The 23,413-nt window shown below is 44.3% G+C and overlaps 1 protein-coding gene and 1 long non-coding RNA gene across 2 annotated transcripts in view; both read left to right on the top strand.

The window, feature by feature from the left end:
• Positions 1-1,746: 1,746 nt before the first annotated feature.
• On the top strand, positions 1,747-7,099 carry LOC146201084 (uncharacterized). Its single transcript, XR_014705286.1, has 2 exons — positions 1,747-2,451; positions 3,015-7,099. It is a non-coding gene; the product is annotated as an uncharacterized LOC146201084 (long non-coding RNA).
• Positions 7,100-9,708: 2,609 nt separating this feature from the next.
• The window catches only part of tra2 (transformer 2), a 38,655-nt gene continuing 24,950 nt past the window's right edge, over positions 9,709-23,413 (top strand). The window contains exons 1-2 of the mRNA XM_084595631.1: positions 9,709-9,943; positions 19,903-20,090. Of these exons, the coding sequence (XP_084451757.1) occupies positions 9,929-9,943; positions 19,903-20,090 (203 nt within the window). The 5' untranslated portion in view covers positions 9,709-9,928. The remainder of the gene's footprint in view (positions 9,944-19,902; positions 20,091-23,413) is intronic.

Raw genomic sequence — 23,413 nt, forward strand, 5'->3', positions numbered from 1 at the left:
GAGGAAGCTCATTTGTAACGCCGTTCACGGTGACACGGAACACGCGCTCAATATAGTCGCTCTCAAAATGTTTCTCGCACACCACAGCCATTGACGATAACTTTCTGTCTTTTCTTTTGATGCGGCGTTCCCATTCTGCGAGCCGCGTAGCATCAGATGGTGCAGTAAACATTGAAACTCTCTCCTTGTTCGACCGGAGACCGCTTTTGCAGAAAGGCACAAAGCAAGCCTTCTCTTTGAACTGCCGCTTTGGTTTCGACATATTTCCGTGAAGACAAAACTACAATCAAGAACTCATTTTGTTCTTCGTAGATATGATGAAAAAAAAAAAAAACAGCGCCCAAAGGCGCACACAGCACACGCACACAGCGCACGCACACAACGGATTCAGTCACACCGAAATTGCTACAAGAGCACACGGAACGACTCCCATATGCAGTTCCCCACTCACAAAAACAAACGCTGCACTTCCGTGAAAAAAAGAGCACCAGATTCAGCTTGAACCGAGTTGAAAACCCATATGCACGCACAACACCAACAGACTGGCTTCTGAAACGAAAAAACCGCGTCGTCTGCTCCTGTGGTACCCTCCCGACAAGCAGCGCCCTCTGCCGCTATGAACTGGCTTTCATTGCAAATGGCGCCACCCTCGCCCATAGGGAAGCGCTGCCGGACGGCACACTAGCCAGTATATTCTAGGCACTATACTATACCGAAAGGAACCTCTGCTGGATGCGGCCCAAGTACTTTTGCACGTTTCCATTGTAGTGAGGATGCAAACAATCCCTGCAGCGCGCTGCGAAGAAGCAGACTCGCGACTCGAAGTCCCTGCGTCTCTTCGAATACCAGCTCTAACCCCGCCAGACCACCGGAAGAATAACGAAAGCAGAAGACTGCGAACGCACAAAATCTGCGCTCACTCATTCCCCGGGGGAGGAAAATTCTATTTTTCTGCTGCCCAGCACTGCTTGGAGCCATTGGTATAGCGCCTAGGTACCTCTGGGGAGGGGAGAAGACTGTGTTGGAGGAGGAGCCATGGCGTGGACAAAACAAATCGCCGCAAGTGCTTCCTCTTAAAAGGAAAAAAAAAAAAAAAAAAAAAAAAAGACTCCGCGGGAAACAACGTTACGCGGAATACGCATACGTGACGAGTAGGTTACGTCACCCATGTGTCACGTGATTGCGCATCGACGATCTGGGGCCCGATCCTCGATATTCGCCTTCCCCTGGCGGCGCCATATTGTCTTTCTGATTGGCTCTGAAAAGAGTCACGTGCTTCAAACTTGTGGCGCGAAACCATCAGTTGAGGCAAGCACTTTTAGCGGTTACGTCAAAATGACGTAGCCGTGAAAATTGATTTCAACCGGAGCTATCCTTGTTGCCTGGATGACAAATACGAATGATTTTGGAGTGGAAGCAAAGTTACTGATGGTGGTTTGGAGAACACTTACGCTCGATTAACCAATGTGATGAAAATAATGGCATACTGGGAAGGAGCGGATGCTCAAATTTGATTGGCTGGAGCTATGTCACGTGAAACACGTGATACGCAGGCATATTTAGATTACGTCAAATTGACGCGTCATGACGTAACTGATGTGCCGCCATTACCGAAAATGCTGACGTTTGGCCGCCATAATTTCGCCGAGTGGCGAGGTGCCCGAATTATGCTAATGAGACTATGGCGACAGGCAAGCTGATTTATGCAGCCGTTAGCCTACCATAGTTTCTTAGCTTGTTATTAAAAGTAAAAGGATAACTTTATATACACCTTGCATGGCTTTTAAACGCAATAGAAAGGCAAATAATGAGCGCGTATGAAATAAAGGACGCTTGAGACAATCTGTAATGGGGGCAGAAGCTTGCGGCCGCGTGACGGCGCTAACTGCTTTCTTATTTCAAACCCTTTCTTCCCATGGTAAGAAATCATTGGTCTGTGCGGTTATGATAACCCAGCAATGGCGGCGGCCATGGAGGGAGGCATGAAGGGAGGTACGCTTTCATTATAGTGAACTAGAATATATATTCTAGTTCACTATAGCTTACATGGAGGAAAGAAAGAACTTGTACGCTTATGAGTGGTCTTCGTGCCGTTCGTCGTCTGCAAGTAGTGATCGAGGATTTGCTGCAGCACAGCAATGCTGTCAAATTGTCTTGAAAGATAGCTCGTCAGTACAGTCAGATCAATCATCTGACGAGGAGTGTAGTGTGGCGGCTTTGCAAGCTCCGAGGCGAGAATTGTCCTGCGCTCGGAATGTTGAACTGTTGAGCTACTGGTGCTTCGGGTGTGATCGCCAGTGGTGAACGCCTCTGATGTTGGATGGCACGAAATGTATTCGTTCGGCCGAGCGACAAGCTCCCGGAATGTGTCGGGCTTCTCGATGGGTGTCGACCAGCAGGGCAACGCAGTCAATCTGCTGGAAATGGTGCAGCACGTCGAGCATCACAGAGGTAAGTGCAATAAGAAAACCTGTAAAGGTGACTGTTCATACAGCGTCATTCGCATTCAAGTTGTACGCAGGCGGGAAATGACTGAAGATTAAAGGAATACTCACAGGACGCATGCGGCGAATCCGATATTTTTAATCAGCACTTTGCGTTGCTTTTAGCTGCATATTTCTACGACGCATTATAATTTTCTTCAACTTCTCTACACTGCACGAACTTAAAAAAAAAAAAAAAATCTGAGTGTGCTTGTAGTTGTCAAGATTTCTTGGTTAATGGTTTCGACGACCGAGGAAGGAAAAACAAGTGAAATCGCCTGATATAAGTCGTTCCCTTAATTGCAAAAAAAGAAAGAAAAAGTTAGCCACAATACAATTTCCGCCACCAAGCCGTCTTTACCTGTTACGGAAATGGTTCACTTAGGTTTAGGTTTTGCACTGACCATTTCTTGCATTCATAGATTACACTTTACCGCAGCCTAGCTTGTAGCTTTGATGATTTTGAATGTTCCTGTGCCATGCGTGTTTGATATTTTATTTGCATATAATTTAGGCACTAAACATTTGCAGGTGATCGTGTGGACCTTGTGCAGCCGTTGCAGCACTTCCAATCCGAGTCATCATGTGGTCGAGAAGTCCTGGGGCCATATTCAACATCATTAACCTCTCTGCTAGGCTTGTATAATCTGGGAGGCCACGCCTTGTCCCTGGACGGCCACATCAGATGTGAAGTGCTATGCAGATGGACAGCTCTTTTTGAAGATCGTTACAGCTTGTAGTGTGTGCAGATCACATGACATTGACGCCACCTGCAAATGGTAATCGCAGCAGGAACATCAACAAGTACAAGGAAGAGGACGTGCAACATTTATATTAACTCGGACAGGAACAACTTGATCACCTGCACTTGAGATTTTCACTCGCTGTCATGATTTTGATATATGCCACAAGTGATCAATGTGCACATTCTTACTGCTTCATGTTCGATAGCATACTGCTGAAAAGCCGTCCAAGTCTTAATTTTTTCTGTGGTTTTGAGATATAACCATCTCTTTGGTGTACATTTTGTTGATAGCATGTGCAAGAACCAAGTTCAGCTTTGGGGTGGCGCAGTGGTTACGGCGCTCGACTATTGTTCCCAAAGACGCGGGATCGAATCCCGGCCTCGGCGGCCGCTTTTCGATGGAGGTGAAAAGCAAGGCGCCCATGTGCTGTGCGATGTTAGTGCACATTAGTGCGATGTTAGAACCCCAGGTGGTCGAAATTTCCGGAGCCCTCCACTACGACGTCTCTCATAGTCTGAGTCGCTTTGGGACGTTAAACCCCACAAACCAAACCAAACCTTTCCTTGGTGCTATAATTTTTTGTCTACCATCTGTAGACATACTGAGTGTATTCTACAAGTGCTGTGGCCCTTGCTGAGAGCTGTCATTCTTTGTTGTATACTTTGCTTTTTTGTGTTCTGCTTAAACTCAGTGTGCATTTTATTAAGTGCTTCATGTCAATGAAACACAGGAAGGTACAAAAACGTTCTCCTTCTACCTCCAGAAGTGCCATTCTGAGTAGGACATGCGGGCAGCAACAGTTCACAATTCACTTTGGTGTTTGTGGCAAGCAGGCAGCCTGCGATGTACTACTTCAGTGAGAATATTTGACATACGTGCACCCTGGTGGATGTGTCTGCAGTCGTTTACCATAGCAGAGTCCATTTCGTTACACCTATCTTGCGTGCTACTAGGGTGAAATGTGAGGTGCCCACTGTGTTTTTCCACAAACTGCAGAGTGAAGCGAGCTGTGCTTCTTTGTATTTGGTTGCCTTTATGCTTGTTTTCTATTGCTTCCTTCATATGCTGAATGTAGATGAACAGCAATCAACTAGTTTTCCCAAGGATAATTTGTGCATCTATTTGGTGGTCATTGTCTTTCATTGTTGTATGCACGGAAAATGAGGCCCCCGCCAACTTGTCAACCCATTTTGGCAATTTTAGATTCCACTTTTGCAAAATTTGCCAGTTTCATTTTGCACTGCAATTACTGATGCTTTGTAGTGATGTTAATCAAGATCCCAGATAACCTGTTTAACCTCTGCATCATTTGTGTGGCTCGGCGATCAATGAACATTTTTGTATTCTTCAGTTTTTTCACAAAGGCAACTATTGACTTCTCTGTTTTGTAACTAGGTGATATTGATGTGCATGTGCACCCACTGGCAAAAGTTCTTGAAGGTGGCTTCGCAGGGGAAAAAATGCATTCATTTGTGTACGGGATAAATTGCTTGACATTTCATGTTTCACTATATAACTCATAGTCACAATAATGATGCACAAGCGCAGGAGTGAAATAAAAACTTTTTGATAAGATTGTCCTTCATAAATTTTTGACTGCAGCTCTACAAAATGCTTTGCTCCTTTTGTGCATTGCTACATATCTTGTTCCATAAAATACCTCCCTCCATGATAGCGTTGTGTGTAGTCCTTCCATACCTCTATTATGAGGCTGCTATCTGGGCCATTTGCTTCTTGACACATTCTTGCTGCTGCCACATGCCCTCCGGCACTCACATATGTTAAAAGAGGGTTGGTAAAGCTCACATATTCATGCTCTAAGCCACTGGAGACTGGCTTCATCACTCGAGATGTTTATCGAATGATTGCAGCTGTGTATAACTGCTTCATTACTTTTTTTCTGTTAGTTGCTTTTGTAGCCTTCATTGTTCTTTGTGAGCTTTAAATTGAGAATTTTAAGGAAGGGGCACAAATTTTATGCCAATCACTTTCATTTCATTTATGTAGAAGCACTTTCAAGGAAACTTGTGTTTCATCATCACTTTTCAACATTTTGTACCATTGTGCTAGTACTGAGTTGTATAACTTTTTGCTCTCATAAGTGACAGCTGCGCTAGTTTCACTTACACCTATCCTATTGTCGCATGTGTTTTCTATGTTATCTAGTATCCCTATGCTTTCCTATTATATCAGCTTCAGCAATCCTCTCTGCATTTAACCCTCAGAATGTGCTGCATATTTTGCACGTCTGCTATGTGTACAGCCTAAATTGAACACCACAATATATTCTTAAGATTGCATTCAAAAGATAACTTCCTGAAGGTACAATCCTATTGAACACAGTAGACGTCATACTATCCATAAGTGAGCCATTCTTTTTCGTGATGTATTGAAGAATTTGTGAACAAAGCGATTTCATTTTATCTTGACCACATTCATCTGTTGTTTCTGTGGTACAGCCTCTGCCACAGCTGCATCTATAACTCGGCTGTTGAGACTGTGGTCAAATGTCTTGCGAGCCAGCAGAGCCTAATGTAGCGTTGATGTTCAGCTATTGGCTTCTTGCTTTTTTTTTTTTTTGATGCAGCAACGTTAAAGCCTCTTTTCTGCACAAAACGCGACGTTGTGAGTGGAAAATCTTGGGCACATTTCAGACAGGTGACATGGCCGAGTACTCAGTGTGATGTCTCTGGCTTCACCTTTGAGATGAATGTGTGAGGTGATAAACCTTGCAGGATCTTTGGGTAATAAGACAGGCAACCCTTAGGCCATGGAAACGCATCTGTACAGCTTGGTTAGAGTGGGCTTTATAGGTATCTAGACAAGTGGTCTTCCACATAATTGGATAACTTACAGGTATATGCTACTGATATGTATCATAGAATAAATACTAGATGTTAGCAGTAGCAAAGTCGATTCACACGAATGAGAGTCTGCAGACAGGAGCCATAAAAGCTGTTGTGTCATAGCGGTAAATGCTGAGCTTGCGTGTCCCCACAATTGTTTTTAGAGCATGAAGTTTTCAAGTGCTGTGCTGGTTTGCCTGATAGCCGTCACACTGAGTGACTTGCTGAAATAATGCTTAAGGCTTGTCTTCCTGAGCCAAACATTTCTCCTTTTTGGTAGACTGCATAAAGGGAACATTCTAGGTGTGGCAGGCATTTATGCACAGATAAAATCATTCTTACACACACCATAACTACCTTTGCCCTGTCCATAACAGAATCAGGGAATACTTGCTCTGTCCCAGGTGCCGACTACCATTTAAATGACGTTGAGTTCCATAATCTTTGATACTGGTAATACTGCGGAACGCATAGCATCCCTTGACTGCAGGTGCAGCCTAGTGGTTTGAGCATTTGGGGACCAATCCTCAGTGGTGTTGGGTACTCATTGGTAAAACAGTGGGTGCTTGCTTTGCTGGTGTTGGGGTTATCTTGGGCCAAACACTTGGAGAATGGGTTTTTGACCCTATCTTGTGTTCCCTTGCTTTGTATAACTAATTTCTCTTCTTTGGTCTCCAAGGCCGTGCCACCTTTCAGATATGGCGATGAGCTGTACAAGTACAACAATACTGTAATTACTTGAATGTGTGACAGCCTTTCATTTTAGGCTGTGTATTGTAGAGTGTGCAGTGCTGTAAATAAATTTTGTATTGTTTTGTATATTGTAATTTTCAGTTTTCTTATAAGCAAGGCTTCATGTCAGGTGCATGTAAAAAAAAATGCCAAAAAGTACCGAAAGCAAATGATACACCAATTGTTAGTCAACGACGAGCTGTTTAAAGCTACAGGGAATGTGTTACGTGAGTAGCAGGTCTCTTAAAGTGTGCATGTTTTACCAAAATAAAGGACAGAAGCTATACTGCAACCTGTTGGAAGAACCATGCATACAAGACGCACTAGCTGCAAATCATACGCTCATTTAAATCACGTTTAGTTTTCCAATGATATGCAATCAGAATGTCGAAAAAGTAAATTTCATGCTTTATTCCCATATTTATGCCCGTATTCAGGTGAGGTTCATTTGAGCATGTTTTTGAGTCAGAGTGTAGAGAGTGGATGTTAGACAGTTGCACGTTGGGCATTATGCATTGCTGGAAGAGCACACAGGGGATGGCACAGCCAATACAAATCATACAGTATTATCACCTGGCATTAATGAACCTTTGCCAAAAAATCCAGAACACCACCCTGATGTGCTGCAGGCCACATTGCTGCAGGCCTTGCAATTCATGCCTCTTTTTGTCGAATATTGTTCCTGTGCATGCTTCTGTTTTTCTTTTTTGTTGCTGTTACTTTTTACTTACGGTGTCTTTAAAGTCACGCTTGCTTTCCCCTTTGGCTCCCTTGCTTCACTCAGAGACAGGTTCGGGCTTTGTGTATATAGCATGTGCACTGGTTAATGTGTGCATGAATGCTACATTCAATTGACAATTGCTTCAAGAAAATGGTTTCCGTACTGCATCTAGCTCATTGTAATTAGGCATCATATATCATATTCACTCTTCATGTCTGTTCCTTCACTTCCTGATCGTCAAATAGTATATGTGAAGGCATATCTCTAGCCGACCTCATCACCCTTCTCTCCTCTGAGGAATCATGCTGCACTGAAAGAAAGTGCCGGATGCTATTGCAAGTGCAAAACTGGTAAACAGTAGCAAAGGAACTAGGCTGTACCTGACAAATTTTGTTTCTCTTGTGACATTGTGGTGTGATGTGCACCTGCATCAGACGAGCAGTGTTGCTACTTTTATAAAATGTTTTTATGCAACATGCTCAGAAACCAAGCAGAATAATACCGACAGCTTTTTTTTTTTTATTATTATTATTTTAACGAGGCATCTGCCACAACAGAGTGACACACTCTGCATGCGGTGAAATGTGCATACAGCGTGCTGTGTCTAATTCAGGGCACATTAAATGCCCTGCATTTTCATTGCTGCCAGAAAATCTTATCTTATTTTTGCGGCTGCGTGAAAACGTCCCCGCCTCGATGGCTCAGTAATGATTATAGACGCTCGGCTCTCTGACCCGCAATATGTGCGTAGCCCAGCTACGACGATCGCATTTCGATGGAATTAACACGCTAAAGGTGGTCCGATGTCAGCGCATGCTAAGATCGCCAGATATATGGCCTAATCGAGCTCTCCACTATGCGTGTTTTCACTACGCCGCTCCAGTCGGGCCGATATCCGCACGCTACGCCACAGAAGCCGACACGTATACCCGGCCGTAGCAGACTTGCTAACATGATGGAAACGGTGGGCTGCCGCAGGCAGTTTCCAACGACAGCGATACCCTGAGAAGGCCAGCGTTGTCGTCGGATAGGCGCGTCTCTTCTCTAGAGGCAACTGCAGCCCGAAAATCTGTTGGGCGCTTCCAATTCTCAGTCGTAAACAAATTTTTTAATCCTGATACTCGCCGATTTCTCTGCGCGACTAAGTCGATAAATGAAACACGGACAGCTAGCAACATGCAGGCATCTCAAGTGAGGCATCGCTCACACTTGACGACCGGCTGTTTGTGGGGTTTGCGTCGAGTACCGCCGTTCGCTCAGCCTAGCTGCTGGTGGACGTCCGACAGCGTGTGTACTATGATGCACTGTGGTCGCAACTACCGTTACTATAATAGTACAGTACAGCCGCAATGTATACGTAAGTATCTCACTATCTCCTCAGCCTTGCCCTGCCGCGCGACGCGTGTATGCAGCGTAAACACTGTTCGCACCGACCCTTCAGCTTCTTGGCATCGCAGCGTTGGCATTTTTGTAATCGGCGCCAAGTAGCAGACGACGGCGTTATTTTTTGTAACTTTTTTCCTTGTTTTTTAAATTTCGTCATCAATTTCTGTTTATACGCGTTTTAGCGCCGCCCCAATATTTACGTCACGGGTACGTCACAACATGGCCGAAAAGGCGAATATCGAGGATCGGGCCCCTGCAAAAACATTCTCCTTTGTGTGCCAACTTTCGTTACTTTTCTCGCCGTTGAGGGCGCTCGGCTGACGTGTTCTTTAGTGTTCTTTTGTCATTTTCATCATCATCAAATCACAAATTAATATAAGCAAACTGTACCCAAATTAAAACAAAAAAAGATCTTTGCCCGAGTTATACTTCAAAAATTTTGCCTTTTTGTATTTTAGTGAGTGTTTATTTTTATAATGTTTCTCCTCGCCAGAAGACATACCGCGATTCCGCTTTGTGCGACGGCACCAAGGGACGGCACTGCAGTTACTCGCTGCACATGCGCAGAACAGGTGCTTGTGAATTACAGCGTGGACAGATAATTAAACTATAACGACGAAGGAAAATGACAGAACTAAGAGCCCTTTCTTATTAACAGGTTTAAAGTAGCGCCAGGTTACTCGTAGTGTTCGTTCCCTAGCGGCGAAGATTATGAACTAGAAGGTGCGCTCTGGAGCAGTGTTATCTGTGCAGGCCTGTATTTCAGTCGGTCTTGGTTCTCCGCTCCCTTTCTCAGGCTATACTCAGGCACAGAGGAGGCGCATTCTGCGGTAGCCATATTGCGTTGTATGTGTGTGGCAACGTGCGTCCTGTCTGGCCGTGTGCGACAGTACAGCCAACGTCCATCGTTGCTGGCGGTTGGTTTTTCACGTGTTGTGCGCTAGCCTGGCGTGTAGCCTGGGGGGTCGCTCCCTTTGTTGAGCGCAAGTCGCACCGACTTCACTGAGGCCGAAAATGAGTGACCGCGAGGTGAGTGTAAGCGTGAGCACCTCGTTGCGACGGGCTTATTCTGCTGTAGAGAGTACGTAGTATACCGTTATCGATTTCCGTCTAGCCGAAAGACCTGCGTGTCGCTTGCTCTTCGCCGCTTCTTTTTGAGTCATTAGCGAGTTCTGCGACGTGTGCGGCAAACTAGCGCCATGAAGGCGTAGTCAATATGGCGCGCACAAAGCCACGGCGTCGTTTAGCGTGCCTCTTCCTTAGCTCCGTCAAGGTCGTGCGGACATGATGGTAAGGTCGGTTATGATGGCTTGGTAAATCGCCCTGTGCAGTTAGGGAGCTAGCGTACAATCATTCCGCGAGCTGTTTTTTCCGCTCAAGTTGACGCCGCACTTGCGTTCTGGCAGCGTCGGCTTGGCGCACCTTGTTTAATGCCGCATTCGGTCGCGGCCATTTTGCCGGTTCTTGAACGTGGCACCGAGCAGCAGCAAAGAATAGCGGCCTGAAAGCTGCCACGGTCAGCCTTTAACACCGATTCCCCCTCCCATCGTAGCTGTCGTTTATGTCGTACTGTACGTGAGCTGTGGCTCGGTTCTCAGAGGAAATTATCCCGTAGGCTTTGTGCCGGAACATTCCGTTGGTAGGTGAGGTAGTTATCGGCTATCTAATACGCGTTTCCATACGAAGCAGTGCAGGCATGCACACGCTTGCCTCTCCAACCAATGCGCGATTGTGTCGACATCTAACTTTGACCTCTGTATTCGAGGGACTTGCGCTCTACGTGGGCGCAATCGGCGCTTCTTGGCTCTCAAGAGGCGGATGTGGCAGTTATCAACACGTAACCGAAGCAGCCTAGAGCTGACGCGTCCATGCGCGGTAGGCAGCAGGTACTGTGCGCAGTCTTTTTTTTTTTTTTTTAAACGGGACACTTCCATTTTATTACTGTTGCCAGGCAACAACACTCCCTTTCATTCACTATCAGCGGAGTGTTTAAATTGAAAAAAAAAAAAAGTTTTTACAAGGAAACTGCAGTTCTTTATGGATCTCTTTGGCTACCCCGTGATCAGTAACGATGAATGGCGTCATCAGCACCAGTTGAGGGAAAAATTTTCACTGTTTTCCACTCAAGGTTGCTAGGAAACATCATGCCGACAAATTTCAAGTCATGACAAGGTGAACTGTAGAATGTCATTAGGAGCAAAAATTGACCTCTGTTGTCCAAATTGGGGTTTACACAAAGCTGTAAGGGGCTAATAAGTATCTATGAGGGGTTCAGCCTGTTTAGGCAGTGTTCTCCCAACTATTACAGTGGTTGGAGATAATACATTGAAATGTAGTGATTTGTGTTCAATTTCACTAGGTTGTTTCAAGTCAACATTGGCTACGAGGGGGTAGCAGAAGGCTGCAGAAATTTTGACCACTGTTCTTTAATGTGCAGTAACATCTTGCAGTGCGCCTTCAATTCGGCCGCATAAAATTGAAGCCACTACTGCCAGGATCGAGCTTGCGTTTTTGGGACAAGTAGTTTAGCACCGTAGCCACTGAGTCATTGCAGTGGAGCTGAGTAAGCAAGGGATCTGGGATCCATATGTAGAGGTGGAAGTGCTGCTGCTTTTGCTTGAAACTGCTTTCCCTACTCCTTTCTTCAAAATGCAGCATGTCACCAAAAATTTCCCAAACTGGCTGCCTCAATGTTTTGGTAGCAAATTTAACAGGACACTGAGTTTTGCTGCACAGTGGGTCATTGTATCGCCTGCAAGTAATGCAACCCAATCAAATTTGAGAGAAGGGATGTTCTCAGTTGTGGATCAGTGTGGGGGCAGCCAGAGTCAAAACAGTGGCAGCGCATCTGTGTCAGAAATATATGGTGTACTGGGCCTAATGCAGAATTCTTGTAAACTAGAGAAGCATGAGTCAAAACATGTTTGCAGTAAATTTAAAGTGAGCCACTATTGGAAGGAATTTTGCTAGGATGCTCTGGGCCTCTGTGACATGGAATCTCCTCCTTTTGAATTGCTGGTGAAGAGTGAGAAGCAAGCTAAGCAGCTGCTGCAAATTACATTGGGAAACTTGTCCGGCTACAAAGATCTATACAAGTTGTTCAGATGCCTCTGCTGTGAGAACAATTGGTGCCTCTTTGTTAGTAACAAGCTTGTCAAGCTTATGTCAGATAAACATACGCGAGGTGGTTCAGGGATGGTGTGCCATGGCAAGGTGTCAGTCACTAGAAACCTTGTCAAAGGTGTTGGCAAGTCATACAGGGCTTATTACCAATGGGCTGCAATTACTGAAATATATTACTGAAGCAAGGACAAGAGGAGCCACTTGCAGAAGGCTGGAAAGTAAAGAAGCTGAAGGGGGAAAAGGCTGCCACCCGTCCTGTCAACCCTCCTTGTAAGCACAGGCGTTGAACCAAAAAGCATGTGCGCAAGATAGGGGACAGAAATGTGCTGCTCATTAATGCAAACTCTGGAAATAGGTGCGATGCTTGAGCGCATCAGTGATGGTCTTCACATTTGAATGTCTGGTTAAAATAAGCAAAAACTTTTAGTCAGACTTAGTGCAGAAGCAAGCATTCTGTTTGCTGTTAGTCTGTTTTTTTTTCATTTGTCTTGCTTTGTCAGAGATGCTTGCAGTGTCAACAGAGCATTGAATTTTGATAAATCACCCAAATTATCGAAGGCAGAATCATGCTCTAAAACATGATAAGAATGCTCCAAAACTCTTGTACTATTGCTTCAAAGGTGCTCCAAAATGCCTGAGTATGGTTTCGGCCCCGCATGTTATTTCAGAGATGCACACAATGCTGAAATGCAGGCAAAATATTGTGTGGCAGAAAAAGCCTGCATGAAGCCGTATAATTGTGATACCAGGTATCACTGTTTTAATGCAACGATGGTCCCCGCTTGATTGCAAATTACGAGCGCTGCGACGGAGAACAACAACGAGAGAGTAATGACAAGGACAGGAGCTACTATCAACTGAATGTTTATTCGAAGAACACAGATTAAATACTGCGCCTGCGCCAACATAACACTTCTTTGAATAGTGCCCCCTCATCCAATTTGGCCCTTCATTATAGAGACTGTCATTTGAATAAACCGAGTGGGTCAAATGTGCCTAGTAGGAAAAAATGTCTACCGCTTTTTAACAAAACCAAGATTAAGTTTAGACACAAAGACCAAATGACTAGAGAACTGTCAGAGTCATATCACATCCATAAGAACAGTGACACTTGCGTGAGCTCACCATCTGTAAGCATCCAAGATTGTGAGATTTTATATCTGGATACCTAGGAAAAATCTGTGAAGTGCATGTGCCCTTGGTTGTCTTCTGCGAGTATTTAATCTGTGTTCTTCGAATAAACGTTCAGTAGCGCCTGTCCTTGTCATTACTCTCTCGTTGTTGTTCTCCGTCGCAGCGCTCGTAATTTGCAATCATGTACCAACTAGCTCAACTTTCCGTATTACTGCAATTTATCCCCGGTTGAGTGTTTTCGACTGCAGTCTCAGTTGCACACTTTGAGGCGAAAGCCCATTCTTGGCCCATGAGTAGCATCCTAAGATTCTCTGCGCAGAAAGTGTCCATTGTTGTGACACTTATAAAAATAACCAGGTATCGAACCACTATTCCCACTATCCCCATCTGAGCGCACAAACCACCATTCCACACTAAGCTCGTACGAAACATCGTAATTCTCTTTGCCTAGCATAAGAATGATAGTAGCGATGAAGATGCAGTTAGTGATGATGATAGCAGTAACAGTGATAATGCAGTTAATGAAAAGTCCTGTGTGGCCTTCGTCATTTTTGCTCTTAAATGAATGTAGACACCTCATTTTTTGGTTCCTGTTTTATCATTTGTAATGATGCCAGACATTACTGTACACGGATCACCATGTCACATTCGCCTACGACTGCTGTATAATTTATAATCAAATTTCGTTTTTCGCCTGTTTTGATTTCAACAGCAGAGTGATGGCTGTGATGTCAGTCAAGTCTAGGTAATGCGAGGGATGAAAATACAGCATTATAATCATTGCTGTGTCATTTGAATTCACTAAAATGATAAAACCAGCCTGCCTCAAGAACAGGAATCATTGCAAGTGAACATTGAGCGATTATATCGCTGTTTTTTCATGCTGCGCATCGACATGATTGTGACATCACAGCCATATTTCGGATAACGAAACCTAAACTGGTGAGAAAAGAAAGAAAAGCGGTGGTAAGCGAAAACTGCGTGTGGATTGATATACATTATTGACTTGCACATCATTAACAAGAAGAAAAATGCCACAAAAATTTGGTGTCTATAGTCCTTTAATGTTACACGAGCTGTTTTCCATAGGTAAGATAAAAAAAGCACGATATCTGCAGGTGCATCATTAACAAAGAAAATTTAAGAGATAAATTTTGAAGATCAATGACACAGGAACGCTGGGTAAAAAAAAAAATCTGAACTACCTGTGCAACAACGTTCTTTACCTACATAAAAAGCTACAGGTTGAAACAGCTTCCAAACCAAAGCAAAAATGCTGCAAACTGGCTGTAAAGGCTGAATATACATGCAGTCGTGGAACTGCTGCTCCAAACTGCGCCTAATCAGAAATCCTGCTGCATGCTGCTACAAAAATGACTTCTTTGCCTACTTCTGCGCTACGCCTGCGCCAAAAGTTGCTGAATACCTCTGCTGACAGCGAAACCGAACTGTTGCGGAACCAAAACTGACATCTTCTGGCAACACTGTGCAAGGAGGAAAAATATCCCCTTCAGGCGCTGGGTCCACATATGTGGACGTGACCCAAATTTCGCTATATGTTTGCACGTAGTGCGAATTTCCGCCTTTGAATTTGGCACCCGTAACATTTGGACCCGCCCTGTCGAGCATGTGGTGCCATCTCTTCTTGTTACATTGAAATGTTTTTGTAAACTGCAAATAAAGATGGATGTCACAGCGTTTTACGATGGGACGAATTAGCAGCTGTTATTTTTGCTTGCCTCTTTCTGAACTGGTTCCTAATAATACTATTTCTTGTAATGAATGTGTCAATTAGGGAATGTAGATGTTGCATGCAAGATTTTGTTACCTTAGACATAGAAAGAGTGCTTCAGTGGACTCAGTTTCGCGTCCACAAATGTGGGCACTGCGTTTAATGCAGAAGTTGGTAAAGTGTCCGTGGCGCTTCATTATTTCGTGCAGAGCAGTACGTAATACGCTGATTCGCGTGCAGGTGGCAGCCTTGAAGGCGCAGGGTGTTCTCAGAGGAAAACATTTATTCATGCTTAATAATTAGTTGAAAAAAATGCCGAAAATGTTGCAATGTTTTCATTCATGTAGCAGCTTTGAGGTGCCCAGTCCACATATGTGGACGGGAACAAAATATATTATTGCATAATCTATTATATATTAATTCTGCCTGGCCTACCGATCATGCCTGGTGCAAAAAAAAAATTTTCAAAAAATTTAATTGCCACATGAAGAGGATATGTTTGCAGGTCTTGGGCGGACAATCACATGACACAAAATTGACGTTTGTCTACATCACTTCTGCGTCTCCTGCCAGTGTTTTTTTTTTCTTTTCTATCTACTGGGAAAGAGTGAGAGCGGGGCTGCAAGATATCTCTTGGCGTGGATTGCGCACAGGTTGGTATCCTCAAAGAGACCTACCAGGTACGCCTCGCTAGCCTCCTGAAGAGCCATGACGGCCGAGCTCTGGAAACGCAGGTCGGTCTTGAAATCCTGGGCGATTTCCCTCACCAGGCGCTGGAAGGGCAGCTTGCGGATGACGAGTCCAATGTGCGGGAAGGGTGAAAGGTGGGACTGGCAGGTTGGCCGTCGAAGGGTCTAAGCATGTTCAAATGCGTGATGGCTTCGAGTCTTCCCTCTTATACCGTCTCTCTGAATAAAAACTGCTTTGTTTTTAGCGAAACCTCCTGTTTGCCTAATTTGGGGCTTTTTAAGGAAAGAACAGCACTTTACTCTGCATTTGAGCTTGAAGGTTGTTTTTGCTTGGCTGTGGTCGTTATAAACATCTAAGCAATTGTGTTCCAGAAATAAAACAAGCCTTCTTTATTTAAGCGTCTTTATTTTTGCAACAACACATGCACATTAGTTCTCAAGAAGACCAAAAATCAGAATCGGCAGGAAAATTTAAACAGGCTGTACAAGTGCAGCCCCTAGACTAACCGCTAAGTGCATGAGAAATGATTCCAACATGTCGACATCGGCTATTTAAAGCACTGGTGATCGAATTGAATAGGTGCGGTAACGAAAGAGTTAGCAGACTTAAGAGGGTATGGTAAGGTAAATGGGTTGTCGTGGTTTCACCTTCATAGCGCTTCAGCTGTTGCATATTTTGTGAAATTTTGTTTGTTGAATACGAATGCCTTTCGCCTTCTTTTGGCGCAATTTTTTCACAGCACGTTTTTTACTTTTTTTTTTATATTCGAGAACCAAATTTTTAGCTGGGGTGTAAAATTAAATGTGCCTTTCCTCAGAAACAAAACACAGTATGACCGTCAAACATCGCACACTAATTTCACAGGATAGTGGCTTCAGACGGAACCTAATAAAAATGTGCGTTTACGCACACCTCGAAAGAAAAAAAACATTGCCCTCCTTTGACACCAACAGTGGGAGAGTCTTCCCAATGAAATTTTTTTTCTGGATTAACTCCAACAATGTTAACTGCTCCAGGTTAAGACAATTTGCAAGGGATTTTAGAAATTAAAAAAATTTCAGCTTTATCGGCCTGATAGGTTACGAGAAAGGGTACATCAAAGTTTGAAAAATTCAAAAAAAGTGATTTTGAAAAAAAAACATATTTGCACACAGTATACAACGGATCAAAATGCACCGGAAGGATACGCACACTTTTTGGCTCTTTATCTTCCCTGAAGCCTTTCATGTTTCTTTTTTTGATGTTCCTTGCTTTTTGGTGAACTTCGGAACTCTGCCCTTGCAACACGCTCGTTCCTTGTAAAGCCGGTTCAGACCGACTGTATAGAATGCACCTGGCTGTCAAGTGTTTCCAAGACTTAAATTCGTGCACAATTCTGTCATTATAGCATGCTACAGCATGGCAAGTGGCCAGTTTCAATGCATCATTCAAACGAACATTGTTTTCAGACAGCGGCACTAGATCAGTTGATTCAAGGACTCATTGCTGTTGTGTGTCCTGCCCGTGCAGGCACTTGCTTAAAAGGCCTGGCGATGACAAAGCTTGAAACACTGGCTTGACTGCTTCTAGAACAGTAGTTAGCAAGCTGCTTTTATGGCACTATCCCTCAGGGTTTCTTTCACTGAGGGCATGGTTGTATCCACACCTTGGGGCACTTTCCATGATTTGGGTTTTCATCTGTAGACAGCTTATGAAAATAAATTTCCCACACAGCCTTTTGCATAATTTCTCAGCTGTCTGTGTTTTCACATATGGCTTTGCCATAATAAAATTGCAAGGAGCCAATGTCTTTTTCTGTGAGACGACCTCTTCCAGACAGTGGTAACACACCTGACAGCTTCTTACCCCTCAGGGTAGTCTTGAGGTTTCTAAGCCTGGTCCTCGTATGCTTTTGTACATGGCCAATGCACTCGTGCTTTTCAATATCTTTGCTGTATGGCTTTGATCGTTTTACAGCAAAGTATGCCTTGCTGCCCCGTCATCAGTGTATTTGGTGTACATAACACCATGTTCTTGAACATACCGCACAAAAATCGGGGCCCGCAGCCTCCATACCTCCAGATGATCCAATATGCATTGCTTTGGACTCTTCTTGGCTGCTGTCAGAGTGGAGATTCCATGGGCACAGAGGGCAGAACTTAGCCTCCACTTCGAGATCTAGCACCTTGCCAGTGCCCACTGATATAAGCATGAAGGCTCCATGCAGGGTTGAATGTGCCCTCTCTTCATCCAAATTCCATCCACAGTAGCGGCAATTTCCTGTGGTTCATTACACCCAGGCATGTCAGCCTGCACCTCGTCAACAGCCCGGGTGATGCCTTGCGAAGAAAGTCTGTTGCATGAAGTAAGCGCGAATTGTACGACAAATTTCGTAGGCAGCGGAGACATGCTTATAACAGTGCATATTACACGGCCAGCCAGCAGTCCTTTCCCACACGTTCGTAGCGCATAAACAAACTGTTTGTTTTCTTCAAACATGCCTTTTTGGGATTGCTTCGATGTTTGGAATGAGCTTGTCACATCGCATGCATTGCAACAGACATTCATGCTCCTTCCATCAATGTGTTTCGTTAGGTTCAGCTCACCTTTCCTGCATTTCTTGCGCGAAGAAAGTCTCGAAGGATCTCGGTATCACTAAAGCGAAATCTTGAATGTTGAAAGTGGCACATGGTGCATTCTTGCCTACTTTCGAGAAACTAGCACTTTGACGCGCCGGCTCCTCGTTCACTTCTTTTCATGTGAACTGATTGCTGCGGAACGTTCTCCTCCATTTTGAAGCTGTTCTTGCCATAGCACAACAGGCGGCCCAACCAAGGTAGATGCAGCGGCCAAAGCGCCAAGCAACGCTCGGAAGGCACGTGCACAGGTCTCCAACAAAAACATTTTTTTTAAAGCGCTACAAGAGCGTACCTAATGGGAAAGTTTGGAATTACAATTCGTGAAAACGGCAGAAATTAGATTTAACTGAGTTAGCCATATATAATACAAAAATGTGCATACATACAAAAGAAATGATGAAAAACGTGAACAAACCCTAGAGGCCGCCATTTTTAAATACCAGGAGGAACGGTTTTTGGTGCCATTATCTAATGGCATCGAGCGTTTCTGCGCAGTCGTCACAGTATGGTTTTGCTCTGCACAGGGTGCAATTTTTTTAAAGAAATTAAAAAATTAGTTTTTTTAGTTGGTTTGCCCCTTTATACCCTCTTAAGGGAGTATGGGGGTATGATGGCTAGAAAGGTCACTGATAAACGCTTTGAATGTGTGGAACGAATGCTTCCGAGTGTTCCCCTGAAGTACAACTCCTTGCAACAAAAGCAGCGATTTATTATTAATTTTTAAGAATTCCATTTTTTTTTTAATTTGCAAGCTGCTCGGTTCTCGCATGGCGGTGAAATTTGCAACTTTTTCTGGGGCTAGATCCAGCTACGGTTTCGTTTGGGAACTGGTTCCTTTCACCCCTAGTTGAACTTCCAGGTTGGTACTTGCCTGATTTATCTTCCTAACTGAAATTGGTGCTTGCCATGTCCTCTCCGGATGCTTTGCATTGCTGTCATAAAAGAAATGTTGTTATAGAAGCAGTTGAATCGCTCGAACTTGTGTCGAACTTGAAGAGTATCTTGGCACCAGATCGATTCCATTTTTGTTCACATTTGAGACCACGCCTCCCCTAACAATATCTTCCTTCTCCGCCTGCCAAAAAAAAGTGAGCTACACTGAAAAGCTAACTACGATTGTCACATTTCATGTAAAGAAATTTGAGTTTCACAGGACGGTCTAGAAAGAGTAAACTACCCAAGAGCCTTTTTTGGCTGGCCTACTCTAATTTGGTAACTTTGCCTTCAAGCTGAGGCAACATTGTGATTGCCAAATAACTTTGTTGCATGTGCAAACAACCCTTGGGCAATTAATTTAGCTTGGTGGCTTCTTGCTTTTTTTCCCCCAATTTTGCTTTTTTGTGCAGTACACAGTGACTGCATTGTGCTAAATTTAGCTGCAAAAGCATTGCAGAAGCTTCGTCACTCTGAGCCTTTGCTATTGTTCTGGCAGTTGGTGGTGCTGTATGGAGAAACTGGGATTTGGGTGCATTTACCAGCTGCACTGTTTAGCTGTGTTGCTTCAAGCCATTGCATAACACGACTGTTCACTATTGTGCATCAGTCCATGGCGCGTTATTGTGGGCTTTGTGTTTAGGTTTGAAGGAGCTCTGGGGGCGAACACTCATGAAGAACAAGTTGTACTTTGCAAGAGCGCTTGTTTCAAACGTGTTGGTGCCTCAGTTGACGTGTTGCTGTGTGTGCATGTGCAGGGTAGCCCCGAGGAGGAGACTGTGGAGGAGTACCCCCAGGGCAATGCAGGGCCAGATGAAGAGGAGGAGGAGGAGGCTGCTGCCGATAGGGAAGAGGATGAGGACGATGGGGGCCGAAAGAGTCGCGAGGAAGGCTCACCGGAGGAGGACTCTCGGGATGACCGTCGCAGGCAGCGTTCTCATTCCCGGTGAGTGCACCTGGCTGTTATGCAAGTTCCTGACTGCCTCAATAACCCTTCTTGTAGTAATTAAATAGTAATAATGAATAAGTAACGAGCCAAAAATTGCTTATTAGAGCTATAGCTACGTTTACTGAAAGTTGTTTTAGAGGATCTACTGAAATGGTTGTTTTTTACAATCCACACATCGCACTGATGAGGTGAGCATTTTGTACCTCATTGAGAAGCATTTTTTTCGCTGGTGGAGGTGACTATCATGCCCAGAGCTTGAAGTGTTCAGTGCCTGTTGGGCTTTTTATCCTCACTCATTCCATAGCATGTTAAAGGTGGATTCACACGGCGGACCAAATCGCGAATCACACTCACGATTTGCTGTGACGCGGCCCTACGTCAGTGATTTCCGCTGCTTCGCTTCAGTCCGCAAGCAGCAATTCGCGATAAGGCCGCGAGTCCTTTTCACAATTCAGATTCTTCACGGACACATTTTTTATTTATTTATTTCTCTCGCGGAACGCTTTCCAGCTATGCTCCCGGTGCCCAAGCATAGACAATGTAACATACATTGCACTAAAACGCAGGAGGAAAGCGAGAAGCGGCTTCAAACGACTGACGGCAGTCGTTCCTATTTTGGAGTCTAACTAGCCTGTTTTTGCCTTCATTCGCAGTACATGGTTTTCACAGAAATTAGTGAGCAGGCTCTTGCACTGCGTGATACCGAATGCGTGAGTTTTGTGGCTGCACAGAGCAGTCGCTTGAATGTATTAATTGCTTTCCTCAAGCGTTTTTGCGCGCTTACAGTTACGCTGCATAAGCTTTGGCATTTGCATCGCTTGCCTGCGTAGTATATAGCACTTCGAGCGGAACAGTCACCACAACAATCATCATCATCATCATCATCAGCCTGATTATACCCACTGCAGGGCGAAGGCCTCTCCCATATCTCTCCACTTAACCCGGTTCTGTGCTAGCTGCATCCACTTGACCCCTGCGAACTTCTTAATCTCATCCGCCCACCTAACTTTCTGCCGCCCCCTGCTATGCTTTCCTTCCCTTGGAATCCAGTTTGTTACCCTGAGCGACCATCGGTTATCCTCTCTTCGCACTACATGTCCTGCCCATGTCCATTTCTTCTTCTTAATTTCCACTAGAATGTCGGTAACTTGAGTTATTTCTCTGACCCACTCTGCACGCTTTCTATCTCTTAATGTTACCCCTACCATTTTTTGTTCCATAGCTCTCTGGGTTGTCCTCAACTTAAGTAGAACTCTCTTGGTTAGCCTCCACGTTTCAGCCCCATAGGTGAGTACAGGCAAGATGCAACTGTTGTATACTTTCCTCTTGAGCGATACCGGTAAGCTGCTAGTCATAATCTGCGAGTGCTTGCCAAATGCGCTCCATCCCAATCTTATTCTTCACAACAATACTTTGGCAAAACTATGCAAAACGGCGCAGCAGCAGTAGCTGCAGGCTGTCGCATCCCGCACATTCACCCACCGTCCACCCATGCCGTCCACGCATCGTCCATAGTAGGCTACCCTCGTTAACAGTGCGCCAGAACAAGGTTCACCTCTCGCGCAGTGCTCTGGTAGAAAGAGTAAGTCCGCTCTGTCGTCTGCTGTTCTCTCCCACAGTGTGAATGCTCGCCGCGGACCGATCGCTTCGCTATTCGGTCCGTCGTGTGAATCCACTTTAAGAGGAGGAAAATTAGCGGAGGGTAGTGGCATGCTACGCAGCAAGAATTGCATTGGTTTCGGTTTGTCATTTAATTCGTACTAGAAAACTTCATGTTTGGAATAAAAAAAATTGCCAAATATGCTGCACTGTGTGCAGTGCTTAACTCTTTCGGGACCGCCCGAAAAGAAGGCAATTGTGATACAACTTGGAAAATATTTTTTTATTCAATGACATTTTCTGCTAGCTTGTTGTAACATATATTGTTATGCAGCTAAATGAACGCACTTTCACGAGAAAAAAATTGAGATGCCTTAAAAATATACGTGATATCACAAAAAAAATCTCAAAATATAACTTTTCTTCTTAAAAAAACATAAAAAAGAAGGAAATTCTTGAATACGGAAATAAAAGAGTAATAAAAATATTTCAGAATATACAAAATGTGATACAATGCCTCTTTTCTAACTTCAAGACAAAAAAAAGTGGGAGGCTTATGTACAACATTTTTTTTGTGTGTGCTTTCTTGCACCACTTCTCACCGCTGACGCCATGGTTCTCAATCTGCGCCGCCGCCGCGCCAAAGATTAAAATCTCTCCCGCGTCGCCGCCTGCCGTGAAAAAGGCAAACTACACCAAAACCGAAAGTTTAGATACTAGACTACTCACTAGATGGCGACACGTGTTCCAATGAGCGGATATTTGAGCTTGAGGGCGCGCGCGATTTGATCGTGCATTTTTACACGATGGCCTATGGCGCGGTCCCGAAAGAGTTAAGCGTGTGGACTGTGCAGGGAAGCATCCTCAACACAATGAGGCTGCTTTGCGAAGCTCTTCTTCACCATGTGTGCACATAGAGCACTTCACCGTTTAATCTCAAATGCAGACAGCCATCAGATGAAATTATGTGATGGAAAAAACGGTTTTTGGCAGTTTTTCAGCCCCATTTGTCAATTTGTGTTTTTGTTGGATTCGGACTTTTTCCTTAAAGACTGAATTAAGGAGATTTTACTGTATTCAAGCACCGGTATGACTGCTCTGTCCGGATTCATGCAGGTTCTTTCTGTACAAAAAAAAAATGGCATATGGAATTCCCTATAAATTTTACATTTTTCAGTATATTATATATTGTATAGCATTACGCAATTGTAGATTGTTTCTTTAAGAGGGCTCACCAGTGGCAACGTCCATAGAAAATACATCGTAACTTTCAGAAGCTCTATACTCCGTTTCATACATCAGGTGCAATGCAGCGAAAGCTACGCAAGTAGACCGCAAGAAAAAAAAAAAAGGCGTATCACTATGCACTCGTTCCGTGGCCGAGTGGTTTCTGCAGAAACGGGCTGTATTCCGAGCATACACGTTTGCAGTAACTTGCTTTGCGTGCCTCGACATCTTCGCAGTGCGGATCGTATAGAATAAAATCAGCTTCTAAGAGACAGTCGAGATCGGCGCGTTGCGTTGCACGGAGGGCACTGCTGGCAGGGTTGAGGGGCAGTGAAAATTCGACGCGAACAAAAACATGGGGCAGCGAAAACGTGACACGAATAAAAACGACAAACAAAACATACAAACTCACAGAGTCCAATCTTTTCTCCTTAAAAAAGGTGCTTTTTGTGGAATAAATGCAAATGTAAGTTTTATTAAGCTTGCAGACAAAG

This window comes from Amblyomma maculatum, chromosome 2 (assembly GCF_055883805.1).
Source record: "Amblyomma maculatum isolate TAMU_Amacu chromosome 2, ASM5588380v1, whole genome shotgun sequence".
NCBI lineage: Eukaryota > Metazoa > Arthropoda > Arachnida > Ixodida > Ixodidae > Amblyomma > Amblyomma maculatum.